At 41.5% G+C, this 18,613-nt stretch overlaps 4 protein-coding genes and 1 pseudogene across 5 annotated transcripts; 4 read left to right on the top strand and 1 right to left on the bottom strand.

Annotated features, from left to right (window-relative positions):
- Window positions 1–3,429, top strand: LOC116206758 (annotated as a pseudogene).
- Window positions 3,430–5,124: 1,695 nt separating this feature from the next.
- On the top strand, window positions 5,125–6,449 carry LOC116208720 (B3 domain-containing protein At2g36080-like). The gene is made up of 2 exons (XM_031542271.1): window positions 5,125–5,812; window positions 6,056–6,449. The coding sequence occupies exons 1-2, from the start codon at window positions 5,215–5,217 to the stop codon at window positions 6,289–6,291; spliced, it is 834 nt and encodes a 277-aa protein (XP_031398131.1). The 5' UTR covers window positions 5,125–5,214; the 3' UTR covers window positions 6,292–6,449.
- A 1,329-nt stretch (window positions 6,450–7,778) lies between these two features.
- Window positions 7,779–10,588, bottom strand: LOC116208123. 2 transcript variants are annotated; one of them, XM_031541376.1, is made up of 5 exons: window positions 10,428–10,588; window positions 10,047–10,249; window positions 8,913–9,277; window positions 8,387–8,549; window positions 7,779–8,190 (listed from the first exon to the last, which is right to left on the bottom strand). In XM_031541376.1, exons 3-5 carry the CDS (start codon window positions 9,048–9,050, stop codon window positions 7,997–7,999), a joined length of 495 nt encoding a protein of 164 aa, XP_031397236.1. In that variant the 5' UTR covers window positions 9,051–9,277; window positions 10,047–10,249; window positions 10,428–10,588; the 3' UTR covers window positions 7,779–7,996. The 2 variants fall into 2 exon arrangements, with proteins under 2 accessions (XP_031397236.1, XP_031397234.1); XM_031541374.1 differs by having other exon boundaries at window positions 10,115–10,249.
- A 414-nt stretch (window positions 10,589–11,002) lies between these two features.
- Window positions 11,003–13,252, top strand: LOC116208121 (putative pentatricopeptide repeat-containing protein At5g37570). Its single transcript, XM_031541372.1, has one exon. The coding sequence runs from the start codon at window positions 11,168–11,170 to the stop codon at window positions 12,812–12,814; it is 1,647 nt and encodes a 548-aa protein (XP_031397232.1). The 5' UTR covers window positions 11,003–11,167; the 3' UTR covers window positions 12,815–13,252.
- A 1,748-nt stretch (window positions 13,253–15,000) lies between these two features.
- Window positions 15,001–16,159, top strand: LOC116208122 (secoisolariciresinol dehydrogenase-like). Its single transcript, XM_031541373.1, has 2 exons — window positions 15,001–15,149; window positions 15,250–16,159. The coding sequence occupies exons 1-2, from the start codon at window positions 15,112–15,114 to the stop codon at window positions 16,040–16,042; spliced, it is 831 nt and encodes a 276-aa protein (XP_031397233.1). The 5' UTR covers window positions 15,001–15,111; the 3' UTR covers window positions 16,043–16,159.
- Window positions 16,160–18,613: the final 2,454 nt, after the last annotated feature.

Below are 18,613 nucleotides of genomic sequence, written 5' to 3'. Positions count from 1 at the left end.
CCCAATTTTTCTCCGGTGGTTGTGAGAATCTCTCAGTTGACTCTCTCTCTCTCTCTCTCGCTTCTACCTCTCTGCAAAAGGAGGACAAAGAGAAGTAACCAAAACGATGAAAGCAGCTGCATCCAGTGGATCCATATTATTATCAGCTCTCCTCTGTGCTTCTCTCTTCTCTTCATGGTTCTTCTCCACTTCATTCGCGAAGCACATCGTTCCGGGTTTCCCGTCTTCCATCGTCCGCCCGGAGCAGATTCGACGCTCCCGAGATGATTGGAACGGTCTCTATGAGACCAAGTACTACACCCAGATCCTCGACCACTTCAACTTCAACCCGACGAGCTACAAGACATTCCAGCAGAGGTACCTGATCAACCGCACCTACTGGGGTGGGCCAAAACACAACTCCCCGATCTTCGTCTACACCGGGAATGAAGGAGACATCGAATGGTTTGCCTAGAACACGGGCTTCATGTTTGAGACCGCACCCCACTTCAAAGCCCTCCTAGTGTTCATCGAGGTAATGCTCGCGTCTTCTTCTCCATCGATGTAAGACTCGTAATTGGAACTTGGAATGTTGAGCCTAGATTTGAATGGAGCAGGAACATCCGTTTTCGAATTTATATATTCATCCTGCATTCATTTTATTGGATACGGCTGAATACGTGAATGGTGGTGTCCTATATAACTAATAGGTTAGCCATTATCGGGGCAGCCGTGGCTTTTAATATATATACTAGAAGTGTGCCTAAACTTGGTCGGGGCGATTCAAAACTCCCGTGTGCTTGTAATATTGCAGCATAGATTCTACGGAAAATCGATCCCTTTTAGAGGCAACAAGGACGTGGCATACAGCAACACGAGTACGCTCGGGTACTTGACCTCGACCCAGGCTTTGGCCGACTACGCCATGGTGATCACAGACCTGAAGAAGAATTTATCCGCGGTCGATTCTCCGGTGGTCGTACTCGGAGGCTCCTATGGAGGAAGTATGCAATTTCTTCCCTTCTGGATCTGTATGGATATAACATATATATCTTTTATCCTCTCTTTAAGAGAAGTTTTGTTAGTTGGACTTACTTTTACTAAACAATTAATCTTGTAGATCTCGGTGGGTTGTCATATGAGCTGGTCATTATATTGTATATTTGAGTAATTAGTTAATTAATTAGCATGGGAAATCGAATTTTTTAATTGTTCATATTACTAATAAAATAATATTTTAATTTATTATATAATTATGAATTACTCTGTATGCGTGCAGTGTTAGCAGCTTGGTTCAGGTTGAGGTACCCCCACATAGCAATTGGAGCCTTGGCCTCTTCATCTCCAATCCTCAACTTTGACGACATAACCTCTCCTTATAGCTTCAACAACATCATCACTCGCGATTTCAAGGTGCGTGCGCATCGCTCCAAATAAATCTTATAATAGCTTTCTTTTTTCTGTTGGAAATTACATGACAAGTGTTTCTGACTCTTCACTTATCTGTATTCTTGTTAGTCTAATTTGCCGTTCGTTTATTCTTCCTCACGTTGTAATTGATAACTATGTGCACACCTTCCTCGACATTATCGGGTTTGTCATCATTCTCACATAATCAAACAGGAAAGGCCGCAAACAAATTGTGTCCGACCTAATATAATAATTTTTCACGGGACCAAGAACAGTGTCGTACGTGTGTCTTCCTCTCTTTGTTGCCAGTATCTTTTTTATTCTTTTGAAAAAATACGTATTTCGAATAAGTTTCCTTACTGTCAAAAATCAGAAAGGTTCAACATATTTCTTCCATTCTGTTTACTTATTCAGAGTGAGAGCGAGAATTGTTACAAGGTGATCAAAGAATCGTGGCAGCAGATAGAAGATACTGCGAAGCACCAACGGGGACTCGATATTCTCCTAAAATCATTCAGAATATGCAAGTAAGAACTTAATTTGAACCATCTTCCCAACTAAGATTATTTTTCCAAAATTTTTTCTTCCAATTTTTATTGCGATTAATTCTACTTCTTAACAGGAACTACATAGACGGGGATGCCCTTCAAGGTTGGCTAAGAACAGCTTTTGCTTACACGGCCATGACGGATTATCCCACCCCTTCGAACTTCCTGAACCCTTTGCCCGCTTATCCTATAAAACAGGTAGCACGAATGTTCATCGAAATTTAATGGATCGATTTTTTGTGCACCTGAGAATGCTAACATTGTGAATATACCATGAGTTGCAGATGTGCAAGGCGATAGATGATCCAACCAAAGGAAACGACACATTCGGTAAACTGCATGGAGCAGCAAATGTTTACTACAACACCAGTGGCGACGTCTCCTGCTTCGACCTCAACGATAACTCCGACCCTCACGGCCTTGGCGGCTGGAGTTGGCAGGTCTGCATGTCCAACACACACCCCTTTCCTTTTCATAGCATGTTAACTGTCGGACTGTATTTGGGCCTCAGCCCAATGATATCCATGTGTTTGGGCCCAGCCTATTTACTAGAAAGTAAGATCCTCACTGAGAGGGCTTGGAATATTGCAGGCCTGCACGGAGATGGTCATGCCCACGAGCGGCAACACCAAGGAGAGCATATTCCCGGCCTCAGAGTATGCCTATGCGAATCGGCTCGTGCACTGCAAAGCCGTCTACGATGTCGAGCCTAGGCCAAGCTGGATCACAACTGAGTTTGGAGGCCATGTATGAATCATAGAGTTCCTATCTCATCTTTTTTTTTTTTTTCTTGTTTCACTTAATTGTATAGAGATTGACGTGTGATACTTTCGTAAACAGAATATCGAGACAGTTTTGAGGAGATTCGGGAGCAATATCATATTCTTCGATGGCTTGAGAGACCCTTGGAGTGGTGGAGGGCACGATTTCGTCCTTCTTCTTCTTCTCTCTCTCTTTTAATATTGTAGTATCATCTTTTGCAAATAAAAATTTGATTGTCCTAAGAAGAAAATGTTTAATCTAATTGTGCAGGGTGCTAAAGAACATATCAAAGAGCATAATTGCCATAGTGGCAAAAGAAGGTAAGTAGACAAATAGGGAAAATGAATTTCCGTTTCTTTTTTTTTAAAAATAATTATAATTTTATTTTTGTAAAATAAAATTGAAATAGAAACAAAAAATGCAGGAGCTCACCACGTGGACCTGAGATATTCGACAAGGGAAGATCCACAGTGGCTTCAAGATGTGAGGAAGCAAGAGGTCCACATCATATCCAATTGGATCTCTCAGTATTACCATGACTTGGCCCAGGCCCAATAGTACACGATCATATTAATGATCACCATCTCTCAAAAATAGACACCAAAATCATTAATACCATCCTTCCACGTTTTAATTTTCGAAATGTACCCGAAATTATCTAAGAACAAATTCTTCTTGTGCTAGCGGTCAATTTAATTTATCAATAAGGAGACTTCTTTTGGTGATTCAATAAGGAGACTTTAAAGCCCTAATATTATTATGAAGATTGGAACTGATTAAGTTGATATCATTGGACGTAATATCGAATGGTGCAATAATCCAAAATCTTAATGATCATAAAGTCGCGAACGTGCTAAAAGGGATAAAAAGGGTGTGCACTTTTTTGATTATTCAAATGAAGAGAAAAAAGAAGCCATGAATCTTCTTCTTCCCCCCCCCCCCACTAGTGGCACCGACAAACCAATCAAGCAATGATTGAATAATGTTGCTCTTGAGAAGGATTTAGTTTTGTCTCATCGGAGGTAAAAGAACATGAACACCGACAATTATGCAGATTGTGTTAGTGATTATATATTTCTAAAAGTCACTGCTCCTCTTGGATCTTATGTGCGCTGAACTTTTGTTTTGTGGTCCATGCTCAGATTGAAAAACCATGTGATGATGAACAGTTACCTATGTTTGAATCATACGATATGCTGCCAATCGAAACATGACATTGGAAATAATGTTCCGTCAAATCAAAATTATCGGACGAATTTACTCGCGTTATACTTGTTTGGGATTGGTTGTGAAAATGTTGTTATTATGCCCAATAAAATCGAAAATCACGCCTATCGTGAAAGAACTGAGGCACCAGTAGAGTCCGAGTCTAGCGATATCTACCTGCAAAATAGGTATCATGTGTGATCGAGTCTTGATTTCTCAAACTTTTTTACAATTATAGAAATAAACGATATTAAGGACAGACAATGAGGGAGAGAGAATGTGAGGAGGAAATTGAAACACGAATCATCAATTAGAATAGCTTATTATTATTATTATTATTAATTCAAATCAATTAATTATTATATGTTTGCAGCTTGATTGGGGGAAGAGATATCTTATCAAATTCAAATATATATATATTATAAACCCCAGCTAGCTAACTAATTATCCTCGTCTTTTTCTCCTGAACTGATGCTGTATGATTTGTATCGATGCCCTTGACCCCGTCTGCACGTGACCAAGTTAAGACACTTGTTTCTCTAATACATCAAGTTTTTTCGTGTACTATCGGGATACTGATCTACTGTCGGTCATACTGCAATTGTGTTTTCTGGTTTCCGACGGTCTTTCTCGTACGTATGCCTCGTACTTCTTTTAATAACTCGTCCATGTCAACAATTCTTGTCATGAACGGATTTTTTTTGCACTGCATGCACTCTAAGATTCATTATACTGCATGCACTCTGCTTATGTAACTCGACACAAGCATCAAACGGATAAGTCGGTACTCTTTTTTTTGTTGGTATATTCATATATTTGCAATGAATCAGATAGATTCGTAGGGGAAATGACATGCATTATTTTTCAACTCTGATGATCCATTTCTTAGATAGTTCATTAAATATATATCTATCTCATGTGAAGGAACCTTCCGTGCTATATCTGAGTCCAATAATTACAGTTTCAAATTTAGTTATACAAACTGAAATATACATATAGACATATGATACCAACGTGGATTGATTCGGTGCATACTCTCCTTAAATAAATTAATTTGGTCTCAAGTATGAGTCTTTTAAATGGAAAATATTCACGAATATAAAATTTTTATCTCTTAGCGAGCAGTCAGCTCAAATTTAAATTAATTAAAGGTTATTGGGTTTTTGAGTGTCAGCTGGTACACATAGTAAATAAAACATAATGTGATAATGTGATATGTATCGCCATTCTCTTTTTCCCTTATGATATATCAGTTACGAAACAGAACTTTGTCTTGGAAACTCTCTCCTCCTGATCCCTCTCTCTCAAAATGCCCATCGACAGTTGTTCATTCATCCCTAACGGCTCTGATCATCCTCATCAGCCGCTAAAGCTCGTAAACATGGTCCCGATGTTCGAGAAGCCCCTGACCCCGAGTGATGTGGGGAAGCTCAACCGCCTCGTTATACCTAAACAGCATGCAGAGAAAAACTTCCCTTTGGAGGGGAGGCCGGGAAGCGGAGACTCGGCCCTTCTGCTGAGCTTTGAGGATGAGGAGGCATCAGGGAGGTGGTGGCAGTTCCGATATTCCTACTGGAGCAGCAGCCAGAGCTACGTCCTTACCAAAGGGTGGAACCGCTACGTCAAGGAGAAGGGCCTCGGTGCTGGGGACATAGTCTCCTTCGGGCGCCACTGTGCAGACTCGGGCCATTGGTTCATCGGATGGAAAAGGGGGCAGCAGCAAAATAATGCTGGTGGCGGCATCAGAGCGGCAGCAGCCGAGGTTGAGGATATAGCTTTATCCAGCGGAGCGGCAGAGGATAATGCTGGCATGGGTTGCCGTCCTTATTTTGCACGCCGGCCGACTAATCCTGATCCCCGGCAATTTAGTCAACCTTTTCCCGACGGTGAACATCATGCAGCTCGTGGTATATATCTATGTCAATTATATCTATATTTATTTACATAGGATGCACATGATATGCATACATACATACATATATATATATATATATATCTCTATTTATATAGCACGCACGTGATATATATACATATATATATGTGTCTGCGTCTGTGTGTGTGTGGGGCCGTAAACTATTAGCTCCAGAGGACAGTCCCTCAGATCACAATATTAACAAAGATTGTAAAAAAAAAAATAAAAATTGCTGCAGGTTCTGTTGACAACGCTGTTAGGGACAATCGAACCACAGAGGTGGCAGGGAACTCGAGAAGGCTCAGGTTGTTCGGAGTGAATTTGGAGTGCCAGCTCGATCATGGCTCCACACCGTCCACCATAGAAACTTCACCATTTTTGAGCCACAGTGCGACACACCACCATCTCGACTCTGATCAGTCGTATTGGTCTTCGGACTGTCAATTTTATGGTAATGTAAACAAACTGATATGATAAATTGACAATGTCATGTAATCATCTCGTTGCCGTGGTTCTACTTTTCCTTATACATAGAATTTTGGACTTTTTTTTTTTGTGTGTCCGTAAGTTATATTTGAATTGAATCAAGCGAAAGAGGTGGGTAGGGTCAGGTGCCGGCCTATATGTTCTCTAGAAATTAATTATAGTGATTGATGATTACAACCTAGCTTATTGCACTACGAATAAAATAATATATTGCTGGGAAGTTTGACTGACATGACAATGATTTGTGCCAAAAAAGAAATTAGAAGGCATCCTTATTATTCGTTTAACTAAGGACATACATGATCGCCATGTCACGATTCTCGATGACAATGGGAAAGGAGGGTAGAAGATGATTGAGCCAAAAAAAAGAAAGAAAGAAAGATTGAGAATAAATCGAAAAAGATATCTTGGACGTGACTTGCTCGGTTGACTAAATTCTGTACTCCCCCTGGAAACGTCAGAAAATTTTTCTGACCGAGAGTTGTTGATATTTCATGTAGAAATTCATATCAATCGAGCCAAAGCTTATCCCCGTCCGGCTAGGCTCATCGTAAGGATAAGCTAAGATGGATAAGCCTATCGTGCGGATATGAGCCAAGATGGATCCAATCTTATCGTAAGGATAAGTAAGATCATTGTATCTTCCGGTAGCACCGCTGACGTTACAATCGGTCCTGAGTTACATTTTCCAACTCAATTGACAAGGCTAAAAGCTCGTGTATTCAAAAGAATTCAACCGGCTACCGTCCCCCGGCTGTTACCGCTGCGGATATAATCAGGTATGTTAGATTTTTCTCGGTCATTGAGAAGACACAAGCTCATATCATATACGGGGTACAATCCCACCGAAAGGTAACAAATCCCATCGAGCAGAGCAGATGAGAGGAACAGTGTGAGATCTTCATCTCCTCTCCTCCGCCCACCTTTCCTTCCAGAAAGATAGCTCGTACTTTCTTAGTGATTGATACCTAACATTGCTCAATCACCATCCTCGTCTGTGCTGTGCTCCCCATGTGGTTACCATGCACGCTCCAACAGCCCAAACTACATACATATATGTGTGTGCATATATATATATATATATACAAACATTCAAGTGACAGCCAACTGGGAAGCAACACATGTCCACCCCACTGCGGGAAATTCGCATGAACAGTCCCCTAAAGATCTGTCCCTGTTCGATCCCTCATCTCATCTGATGTTTCTTCCTCTGGCGACTTCTCTAGACAAAGACATAATTACTATTATTATTGCAATGGATCGCTGGTGGACCTGAAGCAGAGGCAAAAGCAAGCTGTAGCCCGAAACCATGAGAAGACAAACCGAACGGACCCCATCCGTGCGGTAACTTCACTGCCGAACATTGCACTATCGCAATTTCAATTTCCTCCACAGTCACTATAGCACGGTGGAAAAGCTGTCACGACTTAAGCCAATGACTGGCATGCCAAAATCGAGCAATTATTGGCACTGGGGGGAAAAAAAGAAGTTTATCGCATTGCAGACCATGACTATACACGGACAAATGAAACATGCATGATGAATAAAAATCTAGTGTTGATGATCCGAAAAATCTTCGCAAGACTAAGTATTTACAAGCATGTTATCACAAAATACGAAACAGTACCCTTTGACATGACGAAGAACCAGAACTCGTTGAGAAGGGCGCACATTGATGATCGATGTAGAAAGGTCAATTTTCTTTCTTTGGAACATCGTCGTCCTTTTGAGGTTTAGCATCCCCTTTCTTCTCCATGACCTGCTGAACGCCTTCTTGGTACCCTTCTATGAAGTTTTTCAGGGCATCTCTATAGGCAGAGGCTCTTGTCATGTAAACTCTCTGAAGAGCCGGCCTTAACGTTTCCATCCCCCCTCTCGCAGCCACAACTATCCCAGCAAAAGAAATTCAAAACAAGTCAAAACGCATCAAATGAAAAGAGCCAAACCAGAATGATAATTTACGATTTCTTATGCGAGGACCTTCGGTGATCAAATTACCGCACCCCAACATTTAATTCAGTCACTGCCAAAATACAATCAAGACCCCGACAGAGTTGGCTCATAAGGAAAGAAGGCTCCTTACCGAGATCTTCCAAGGTTGATGGTTCTTTCACTTTGGCAGTTTTCTTTCCCTCGTGGACCTCGTCTTCAGTCTCTTCATCTTTCTTATAATCATTTGGGCGGAGTTCAGGACCAATATCACGTACCCAGCTTGCTGCATATAGCCTAGAGGCCTCTTTCAAAACCTGATAAGAGTTCCAACTTTCAGCCAAGGAGCACCAGCCCCCAAATAGATATGTAAAAGCAACTTAGATTGTATCTCGCAAAAAATAGGTAACACATTACTGCTTATAGTAATAGATGTCCGACTTAACAAACGCAAACTAATATCTTTGGATGTTCATCTGCAAATTTCTATTTCGTAGTGTTGCTAAAATCAAGAGTTTTCTGATATGAAACTCCCAAACAACTTTAATAATAATAATAAAGAGAGCAACTTCTTTGCTCGTCCTATGTGGTAATTTGTTTGTGTAAGCTACAAAATCAAAACATTTGAAAGGGTTAACTTTGTAGAGCAATGAGAAGTCAGAATTAAATGCAGGAATTACCAGATACCGCTCGTGCCAAGTCAGTTTCCGGCGTTTTTTAACATGAGGAGGATCAGGTAGTGATGAAGGGAATGCAATCTCTTTCAGATCGTAACGAACGTAATCATACAACTTTTTGCAGACCACTCTCAGCTTCATCTTTCAATTCCCAATGAACCAGTTCTTGCTAGTTTATCTTGAAAGAGAAACCTAGCAAATCACTACGTCTCAGTAGCTTGTTTTATAACATTGAATGGCATAACTGGTGCAGTTTTACAGCAATCTTGCTGGTTTTCTCTTCTGTTATATTTCAACGAGGAACAAAAGCTACAGCATCCCTCCCGAAAGCAGTCCAAAGAGCACCCCACTCAACAAATTATCTTAACCTGCCACGAGATATCGAAAATACAAGGTGAAGAAGAGAGACAAAAAGAGAGACCTACCGAAGAGTTGCACGATTTATTCTTAGAAAGTCCTACTATACGTTTTCACAGCAACAGCAGTAAATAGGAAATTCCAGAATCATAGAGGTGAGCCTGACATGAAATGACTCCAAATTATGCAGCTGGTAAATAATTCACAAGGATTCACATGTATCAGTCCACACCTCTTAGGTGCTTCAATAAAATTCCAAGATGAAGACTCTCAGCTTTAAGTTGAGTAAGAGTTGGGCAATCAAAATATACTTCAAAAGCAAATGGTGCAGAAACATATTATATTCTGTTTCACAAAGTCTGCATCTTTCAGAGAAATTCTAAGCTTTAAACTCCAGCAAACAAAGCAAGACGCTGGAGAATCCAAGACCTGATCGAAGGAGCATTTATCAAAGAAGATTACTACTAAGAAGAGCAAAAAAATTTTGGACCCTGAAAGTTGGCAAGTCGTGATTGATGTTCGTTGCCAACAATCTGAATTATCAGTAGACTAAAACACGACTAAGGTCATTTCCCAAAACTCATACGATGCTACAGCTTGTGGACGAAGAGAAAAAAGGGAGATTGTTTCCTTAATTGAGCATACGAGGCAACTGCAGAAGTAATGAGATTTCATTAATGTTCATTACCAGCTGACTTCAGCCACCCGGAACAAGTGAAGGCTTGGCAGTTGGCACAGGCATTACACCGAATAGCAACCATGCAAACATTTTGTACATACCTGAATATGATAGAATAGACCCCACCCACGTGGAAGAAACAGAGAGAAGGCAGCGGAAGACATCGTACCGTAGCTAGAAAGGAGAAGTGCAACGACACAGCATTGGCGCTGCGGTCTGCTCGGCACGGCGGGGCCGGAGAGAATTAGCAGGAAGGAGTGAGAAGAGCAGCGACTTCGCTATCGTAAAACTAGCTACCACTTATCTGAACAAGAAAACATGGAGATTAGAAGACGGTGTTTCGGTTCTGGAAAAAGCTCCAGCTTCCCTGAAAGCTTCAAGAGCGTTTTCCCACATCGAAATGACGAGACAAAGTGATAATAATTCATCGGAACTGCATCGTGCATGAGGAAGAAACGGTCAAAAGACTCAGTGGGCAGTACCTCAGAGCTGATGGCCTTTTCCTTTGTAGCGGTGGCAGAGGAGATGTCGGCCGTGTTTGGGTCCTCCGATGAACTCTCTCTGTCTGGAGTCGGAGCAAGAGGTCTGAGGGAGCAGGAGCAGCGGCAGGAGGGCGATGGTGCCCGAGACAGAGACCCGGACTTGGGCCCAGTTACAGATTGAGCCGGATGCCGGACTTGGACCGGGCCGGATCCTCACAGTTAAAAAATAAAAAAAGTCATTTTTGAAATATGACTTGGGCCCAGTTACAAGAGGCAGTAGGGGAGTGAATTCGAAAATAAAAAAGGAAACCCCTACGTGCGGAATTTTTAAAATAAGAAAATGAGCTATCTATCTATGTGCAAAATCTTGAAATTAGATATTATTTTCTTTTGTTAGCGTTTTTAGCAAAATTATTAAAGTATATATAGTTAATTGCATTACATACAGTCCTGTTCCTAACTTAATAGGTTATGAACGCACGCCCCCACCAACAAAGGAAAATTATTGGTATAGATATGAACTTAGATAGACAACTTTCCCATAATTATTGTCGAATCCGCTCGTGCCAACAGAATATTGGTATAGATATGACTCAAACCCGACATTACACAGCCAACTTCGGGCCCAATATGGTTGCGCCAGGGCCCCATGGGTTGCTAGGCTGGATTTCCCGACCCGTTTAATCATCAAAAGACTGATCGACAGAACCCCGAGAGAGAGAGAGCGGCCATGCAAGGCCATGCCTATTCCGACGATCCCACCTCCATTCTCCGCCCCTAGCCTGCCCTCCGTCCTCTCTCTCCTCCACGCCTGCAAGTCGGCCGCCCACCTCCACCAGGTCCACGCCCTCATCGTCCGCCGCGGCCTCGAGCAGGATCACTACGTCGCTTCCCACTTCATCCTCCTGTCCTCCTCCCCCTCCTACGCCCTCTCCGTCTTCGACCGCATTCACTGCCCGTCCACCGTCCTCTGGAACTCCCTCCTCAAGTCCTACTGCCTCAGTTCCTCCTGCGCCGACACATTCTCGGTTTTCTCCCGCATGAGGAGAGCCCCCGCAGTTCCCGACCGCTACACCTACCCTCTGGTGATCAAGTCGTGCGCCGCCGAGCTGCGGCCCCAGGAAGGGACGGCCGTGCACGGGATGGTGGTCAAGTGTAATCTTGACACGGAAGTGTTCGTGGGCACGGGCTTGGTCGACATGTACGGTAAGTTCAGGGAGATTGAGGCCGCTCGCAAGGTGTTTGATCAAATGAACGAGAGAAATGTCGTCTCTTGGACTGCCATGGTTGTTGGGTACGTGAATGCCGGTGACATGAGGAAGGCAAAGGGCCTTTTTGACGAAATGCCCTTTAGGAATTTGACGTCGTGGAACGCTATGCTCTATGGGCTTGTAAGGGTGAATGATCTAAAGGGCGCGAGGAAGCTGTTCGACGAAATGCCAGACAGAAACGTCGTTTCTTTCACGACGATGATGGATGGGTATGCAAAGGCTGGGGATATGGCCTCTGCAAGGGCACTTTTTGATCAATCCCCTGAGAGGGACATTGTAGCTTCGTCGTCTTTAATCACTGGGTATGTTCAAAACGGTTTACCACGCGAGGCCGTGAAGGTCTTCAATCAGATGCAGTCACAAAACATAAAGCCTGATGAGTTCGTTTTGGTAGGACTGATGTCGGCGTGCTCCCAAATCGGATGCTCTGAACTCGCAAAATGGATCGACTCCTATGTGTCCCAGGGCCCAATTGATCTTCGAAAACCGCACATTGTTGCAGCGTTAGTTGACATGAATGCGAAGTGCGGGAACATTGACAAGGCCATGGAGCTATTTGAGGAACTCCCAGGACGAGACCTCGTCTCCTACTGCTCTGTGATACAAGGACTGTCAATGCACGGTCATGGGGTTCAAGCTGTTGCGCTCTTTAAGAGAATGCTCAATGAAGGGCTGATTCCCGATGAAGTAGCATTCACGGTTATACTAATATGCTGTAGTCGAGCCAGGCTTGTAGACGAGGGTTGGGATTTCTTCAAGTCAATGCAGAAGTACTCCATCGTTCCTTCCCCTGACCATTATGCCTGCATGGTTGACCTCCTGGGCAGGTCGGGGAGGCTGAGAGCTGCCTACGAGCTTCTCGATACGATGCCAATGGAGCCTCATGCTAGTGCATGGGGAGCACTTCTTGGGGCATGTCGGCTGTACTGTGAAACCGAGCTAGGGGAGAGAGTTGCTCATCGGCTTTTTGAGCTTGAGCCGCAAAATGCAGGGAATTACATGCTGCTGTCAAACATCTATGCAGCAGCCGACCGGTGGTTGGATGTTTCTGTCTTGAGGGATCGGATGAAGGAGAAAGGAGTCAGGAAACTCCCGGGTTGCAGCTGGGTTTCTTAACACCTCGAGTTTCTGTAAGGCCTTGGTCGAGTAAGTTTTGATCCCTTGGTTGTACAGGATTTTCACTACAGACTGCATCTCATTTTGGGGATACCGGGATTTGATTACTTAACAAGGAAACAACAATTGCCAAAGGCATGCCAATTCGTAATGCTTTTGGATGTAGAAGCAATTGGTGCAGCAGCACCTATCAATCCGATAGCGGACATTCTTAGCACTTTGATGAGTGGACGATGGCCGACTTGCTGTCAGAGCAGATAACAATCTAGCTCATCGGAAGCATTGCAGGATTTGATCATCGAAAGTGCAATCTGCTTGTCGGTCTAATCCGACCTCTCTAAGCTTTTCATGTAAGAAGATGTGAATCCTGTGTTCTAATCACTGAATATCGTCCAAACTTTTTTTTAATAAGAATATGTTCAGCGCTCTTATTATTAATTGAGAAATTTGTACAGTGAATGAGGCCAATTGGCCTACAAATGAAAGATTTAATTGTAACAAATGAATCATACAAAAAATGACATTGTAAAATAAATGATATTATTTTTATATGAAAGGTGAAGTTATTCAATAAATTAGGAAGAATAAAATTGCAATTATAAGAAAAACTAACTTGATTGTATGAAATTATTGCTATGAAGAAAAAATACAAAAAAAATATATATATTATACAAAAAAGTATAAATATACAGACTACATGAATAAAAAGGTATAATAGCAATAGTTATCAATTAAATTTATATTTGAAATATGTAAGAGCATATGGGTCGTGGGAGAAATGAATCGAGGTAAGGTATAAAGAGAAATAAAAACAGAAAGAAAATAGTGTAGAAAATGAATTTTTCCATGTTCTATTTAAAGAACATGCATTACATTAAATTTAAGAAAACATTTCATTTTTTGAGAAAAATATAAGTTATTGAGAGTACTTTTAGTCTTTCAAAAATAACATTTTAGTTATATGAATTAATATGAACAACTGAGAAGCATCTTATCATGAGTATAAATGGAGCTTATATATTTTGCGCTTCGACTTTTATCATGTGATATATTTGAAAAAAAAAAGCATATGATAGATTTGACAAAACGGGTAAACCATGGATCATTTTAGGTAAATTCTCCTATATTTTATTAGATACTTAAATAAAGATTATAAAAAAGTATTTAGTAATATCGGGTGGTGTGCGTATACAGGTCTAGTATATTATATGTTGATGCTCTCTACAATTTTCGACGAGTTGCTAAGAGTCCTCTTTCGCAATCGCCGTCAATTCGTGCGAGCTACCTCAGGTTTTGGATCCAATTAGGCCTGGACCTTGCCATAATTAGGGCCCGCCCATACTGTAATTAGGGCCGTGTCCCTCCTACGTGATGGACGAGACCATTTGCGTCTTTTAAGCTTTTCTATTTTCCCCTTTCGACTAGATCAGAGCGACCATACCATGACAGTAATCCTCGTTCATACATTATTTGGTCCGGCCAGATCACTGTTTCTTTTATTCCATATGCTCCATCGCATGTATTTTTCTTTACAGTGATATAGAATGATATGCTATATTTTCTTTCTTTATAATGTACCATATTGAATTTTTTTCCCCATACTCGTTTTTTAATATAAATGGACAATCATCGATTATTCATTATAAAAGGCCTGCATCACATCACCCCATCCGGACGGAAAGATCCCTTTGTGGTCCGCTATATTTGGTTGACTTGATTCCCTGCTCGTTTACTTATGTCGTTATTCAATCAAATGAAGCTAAGACCGAACCTTTATTATTATACTTAGGAATTATCAGTGAATTAATTAAATAAAATGGCAATAGCAGAAATCCACATATTCCTCAGCCGATCGGGCCAACAACAGTCCAACCAGGATAATTTTATTAAAAAAAAGTTTTAGCCGCCTAATACTTTTAATTAATTATTTGAAAATTTTACGAAAAAGACCCGTGCAGTTAGTATAATGAAATAAAAATTTTAATAATTAATAAAAAAATACGAATAGTCCCTCTGAATATTAAACCTGAAATTTCTTAATTATCAGGTGCAGTTATGTGCTACTGTACTATACCATCTTTTGATAATTATTGGAAAATTTTGTTTGGGCAATTTGTCTTTTTCCTGCTCTACCTTAGTCCGCACTTGAATAAATATCATTATAAGTCCTCAGCTAGAGTGCTATATAAAATGGTCCATCGTGTTCATCCTTTTTATTCTGGTTGTACGCATCTCTGTTATTTTCTCTGTTCTTGCAAAGTCCTTTCCTTCGATCTTCGCTGTCGCTGGTGTTACCGATGGCGTCGTCTTCGTTTATCTCATCGATAGCCCGAAGGTAACTACACATATTACCTGTCCCCATCGATTGTAACTGCAATTTGTTTTTGCTGTTGTTTGATGTTCCAAGCGTTTGTTCATCGATTGTAATCTGATAGGCTGGAGGGCAAGGTCGCTCTGATAACCGGAGGAGCCAGCGGCATCGGTGTATGCACGGCCCGGGTCTTTGCCAGCCATGGGGCCAAGGTCGTGATAGCTGACCTTCAGGACGAGCTGGGCCATTCTGTGTGCGAGTCCATCGGCCCGTCGAGCGCTTCCTATGTCCACTGCGATGTGACGGATGAGGACCATGTCAAGAATGCAGTCCAGAAGGCCGTCTCGGCTCACGGGAAGCTAGACATAATGTTCAACAATGCTGGCATAGCGGACGAGAACAAGGCCCGGATCATCGACAACGAGAAGTCAGATTTCGAGCGGGTGCTCCGGGTCAACGTGACGGGGGTGTTCCTCGGGATCAAGCACGCGGCCCAGGCCATGATCCCAGCCCGGTCTGGCTGCATACTCTCGACTGCCAGCATCAGCTCGGGCCTTGGTGGGGCTGCCTCCCACGCCTACGCGTGCTCGAAGCACGCGGTGCTGGGGCTCACGAGGAATGCATCGGTCGAGCTGGGCAAGTTCGGGATCAGGGTCAATTGCCTTGCACCGTACGCGCTCGCAACCCCGCTGGCGAGGGGGTTCGTCGGGATGGACGACGAGGGGCTTGAGGAGTTAATGAGGTCCTTGGCTAACTTGAAAGGGGTGACATTGAAGGCGGAGGACGTTGCCAATGCAGCCTTGTTCTTGGCCAGTGAGGAGGGCAGATATATTAGTGGACATAACCTCTTCATTGATGGGGGATTTAGCATCGTCAACCCATCCTTTAACATGTTTCAGTACCCAGAAGATGCTTGATTGTCTTCATTAATTAATTAACGTATAATGTCATTTGTTTTTCATATATTGCATATATTTATGCAATAACTTTATAATAAAATGAGACTAGGACGAGAATAATACTTCTTTTAGCAATGCTGTCCTCGTAATTAAAGTTTTCCTGAATATTTTTCAGATGAATATTACGATGTCCTGACTTTTAATTTCACCAATATTCATTGACATCCGCGATATGTGAATATTACCAGGATATTAGCGTACGGTCATGAGAAAATCATTTCTTAACGAGATTGTGACATTTGGGTACGATTATGTCATATGTTCGGAAATGATGTTTGCGAAGATATTATGAACGATCGAGGAATGATGTGAATATTTGTGTACGAATACGCACGATTTGCGAAGATATTATGTATGATTAATGGTACGATTAAGTGAACATCATTTCTTTACAAGATTAAGAAATGATGTTCACATAATCGTACACATAGTGTATCTTAATCAATCGCACAATTAAGAAATGACATAATAATAAGTGAACGAAATAATATCACTTAATCGTACGGTTAAGAAATGATATTCACATAATCGTATGAGTACATAATATTACCATACGAAGATATTTGCATACGATCATGTAATATCTTCGCAATATGTTCGTTGAGAAATGATGTTCACATAATCATTAATCGTTGTCAACAACATACGAAGATGTTTCTTAAGAAATGATGTTCATGTAATCGTTTTGAAAAAGCAAACATCCACGATAGGTGAAACATCGTTTCTTAATGAATTTGTGATATTTGTCGATCATTATTAGTCATGTCGTGTCCAGTGTTATTTTAGAATCGGATCGTGTTTCTCTGAAGTATGCTGGGCTTTAGGCCCATCGGGTCCCCAAGCAATTTCTTCTTATTGGGCCTAGCTAGCTAGACATTCAACAAGAAGTTTGGAAAGCTCTAGGGCACACTTAAGATGGATGAACCACTTCGTAGTACGTACTTTAATTTCTTTCTTCTTATATCATCAACTATAGCTATCCCTATTACATCATATCTCTCCTCATCCTCGATCGGGCACGAACTAACGCAGTGTGCTCCTGATATCGAAACAAGCATACTCCGTGGAATGAAAATGAGAAAGTATATATAGTTCTTAATCCATTTATGAGAAATATGGCGAATCTCTTGAATGTTTAAATTTAAGTAAAATGACAAATGAGTCATCAACGCATAAAACAGGAGGAGGTCGTAAACTTTTGTACTACAAATGTCGGGTATCACAGTTTGCTTTTTCTAAACGACCAAAATCAAGATGTTCCTATCTTGTATGTGGGCAGGGATAGACATAGACTGATGATTTGCTGCATTAATGACAAGGCTGGGCTTCATACAAAAGAGTGGGTTCTCTTCAAGTCAGTTCACCACTCCAAGTTGCAGATCTTCAAGTGTGGGACATGGCTCCTCTAATTAACTTCCCGACCACACTTCCCCATATGTAAATTTTCGGGTCCAAGTTAAAACACATACTTTTTTAATATTTGAAACCCTACCGAGAACACCGACTGACCGTTGCTTCAGAAGTCGGTTAATAGACCTAAAACTAAATTATTGCACCCCTGTATATGTGAATTAAATTATTTCTAATGCCCTATGTATTACTTTCGTCATTGGGCATAGTTATGAAAGGAATCATTGTCCAATTACAAGGTTGCAGGGGCAAAGGGACAATTGGGAACATTTGCGCAGTATGGGGGTGGAAATCTCCCAACAAATCTCATAAAGAAGTTGGGAGATTCAGAAATTGCTGGCTCATTAGCAAGCAGCACGGGTGAGATTAATCAATATAATTAAGTTGAATGGGGACCATTCTTGCACTTTGAATTCTCTAGGGCTCTAAACCTTATTATTATTATATATGGTTTCGATAACTTTTCAAATCAAGACAATCAGCAATGGTTCTATCTTTGTCTAATTTAATTTAATAAGAGGGAGCTTTTCATCCGATTGTTTGCTAGCTGAAAGACCAAATGGATGGACGGACACACTTTAGTGTTCCTTAATTACTGTTGGCCGCAGCTCTCCCAAGACGAGCGAGAAGATTGTTATCGAGGTCCGTTTTCGTTTCATGATCTTCGGTTGACGCAAGGATTATATTAATGGATAAATGCTCAAGAGATGGTCCCCGAAGTGATCATAGAAACTCTTAAATTTTTTGAATTGGATATAACAACTTATTAGGTCAGCTAGCATTGCATTGGGTACTTCGACAAAGGCCAACAGTTGCAATGATAGAGCATCCGGCACTCGGATATATATAGCTGAACTTTCATTCGTGACATAGTAATAATCTTCACTCTTGTATTTTCTATAATCCTGCATGCATATATACTGAGCTCGGTAATGATATAATTGCACCTTGTGATCTACGGGACACCTCATCAATGATCACAATGACCCTTAATTAGTACACCGCTTATTCGACACCTTAAATTTACGGAAGTGAAGAGAAAGGGATGATGACACATATACATCTCAGCGCAGAGGAGCCAATTTCCATGTCGGGGAGGCAAAAGTTGCTCCGATATCT

This window comes from Punica granatum, chromosome 5, assembly GCF_007655135.1.
Source record: "Punica granatum isolate Tunisia-2019 chromosome 5, ASM765513v2, whole genome shotgun sequence".
NCBI classification, from domain to species: Eukaryota; Viridiplantae; Streptophyta; class Magnoliopsida; order Myrtales; family Lythraceae; genus Punica; species Punica granatum.
Note: the sequence above shows the minus strand (reverse complement) of the source record. Positions and strands in the feature narration are given on the sequence as shown.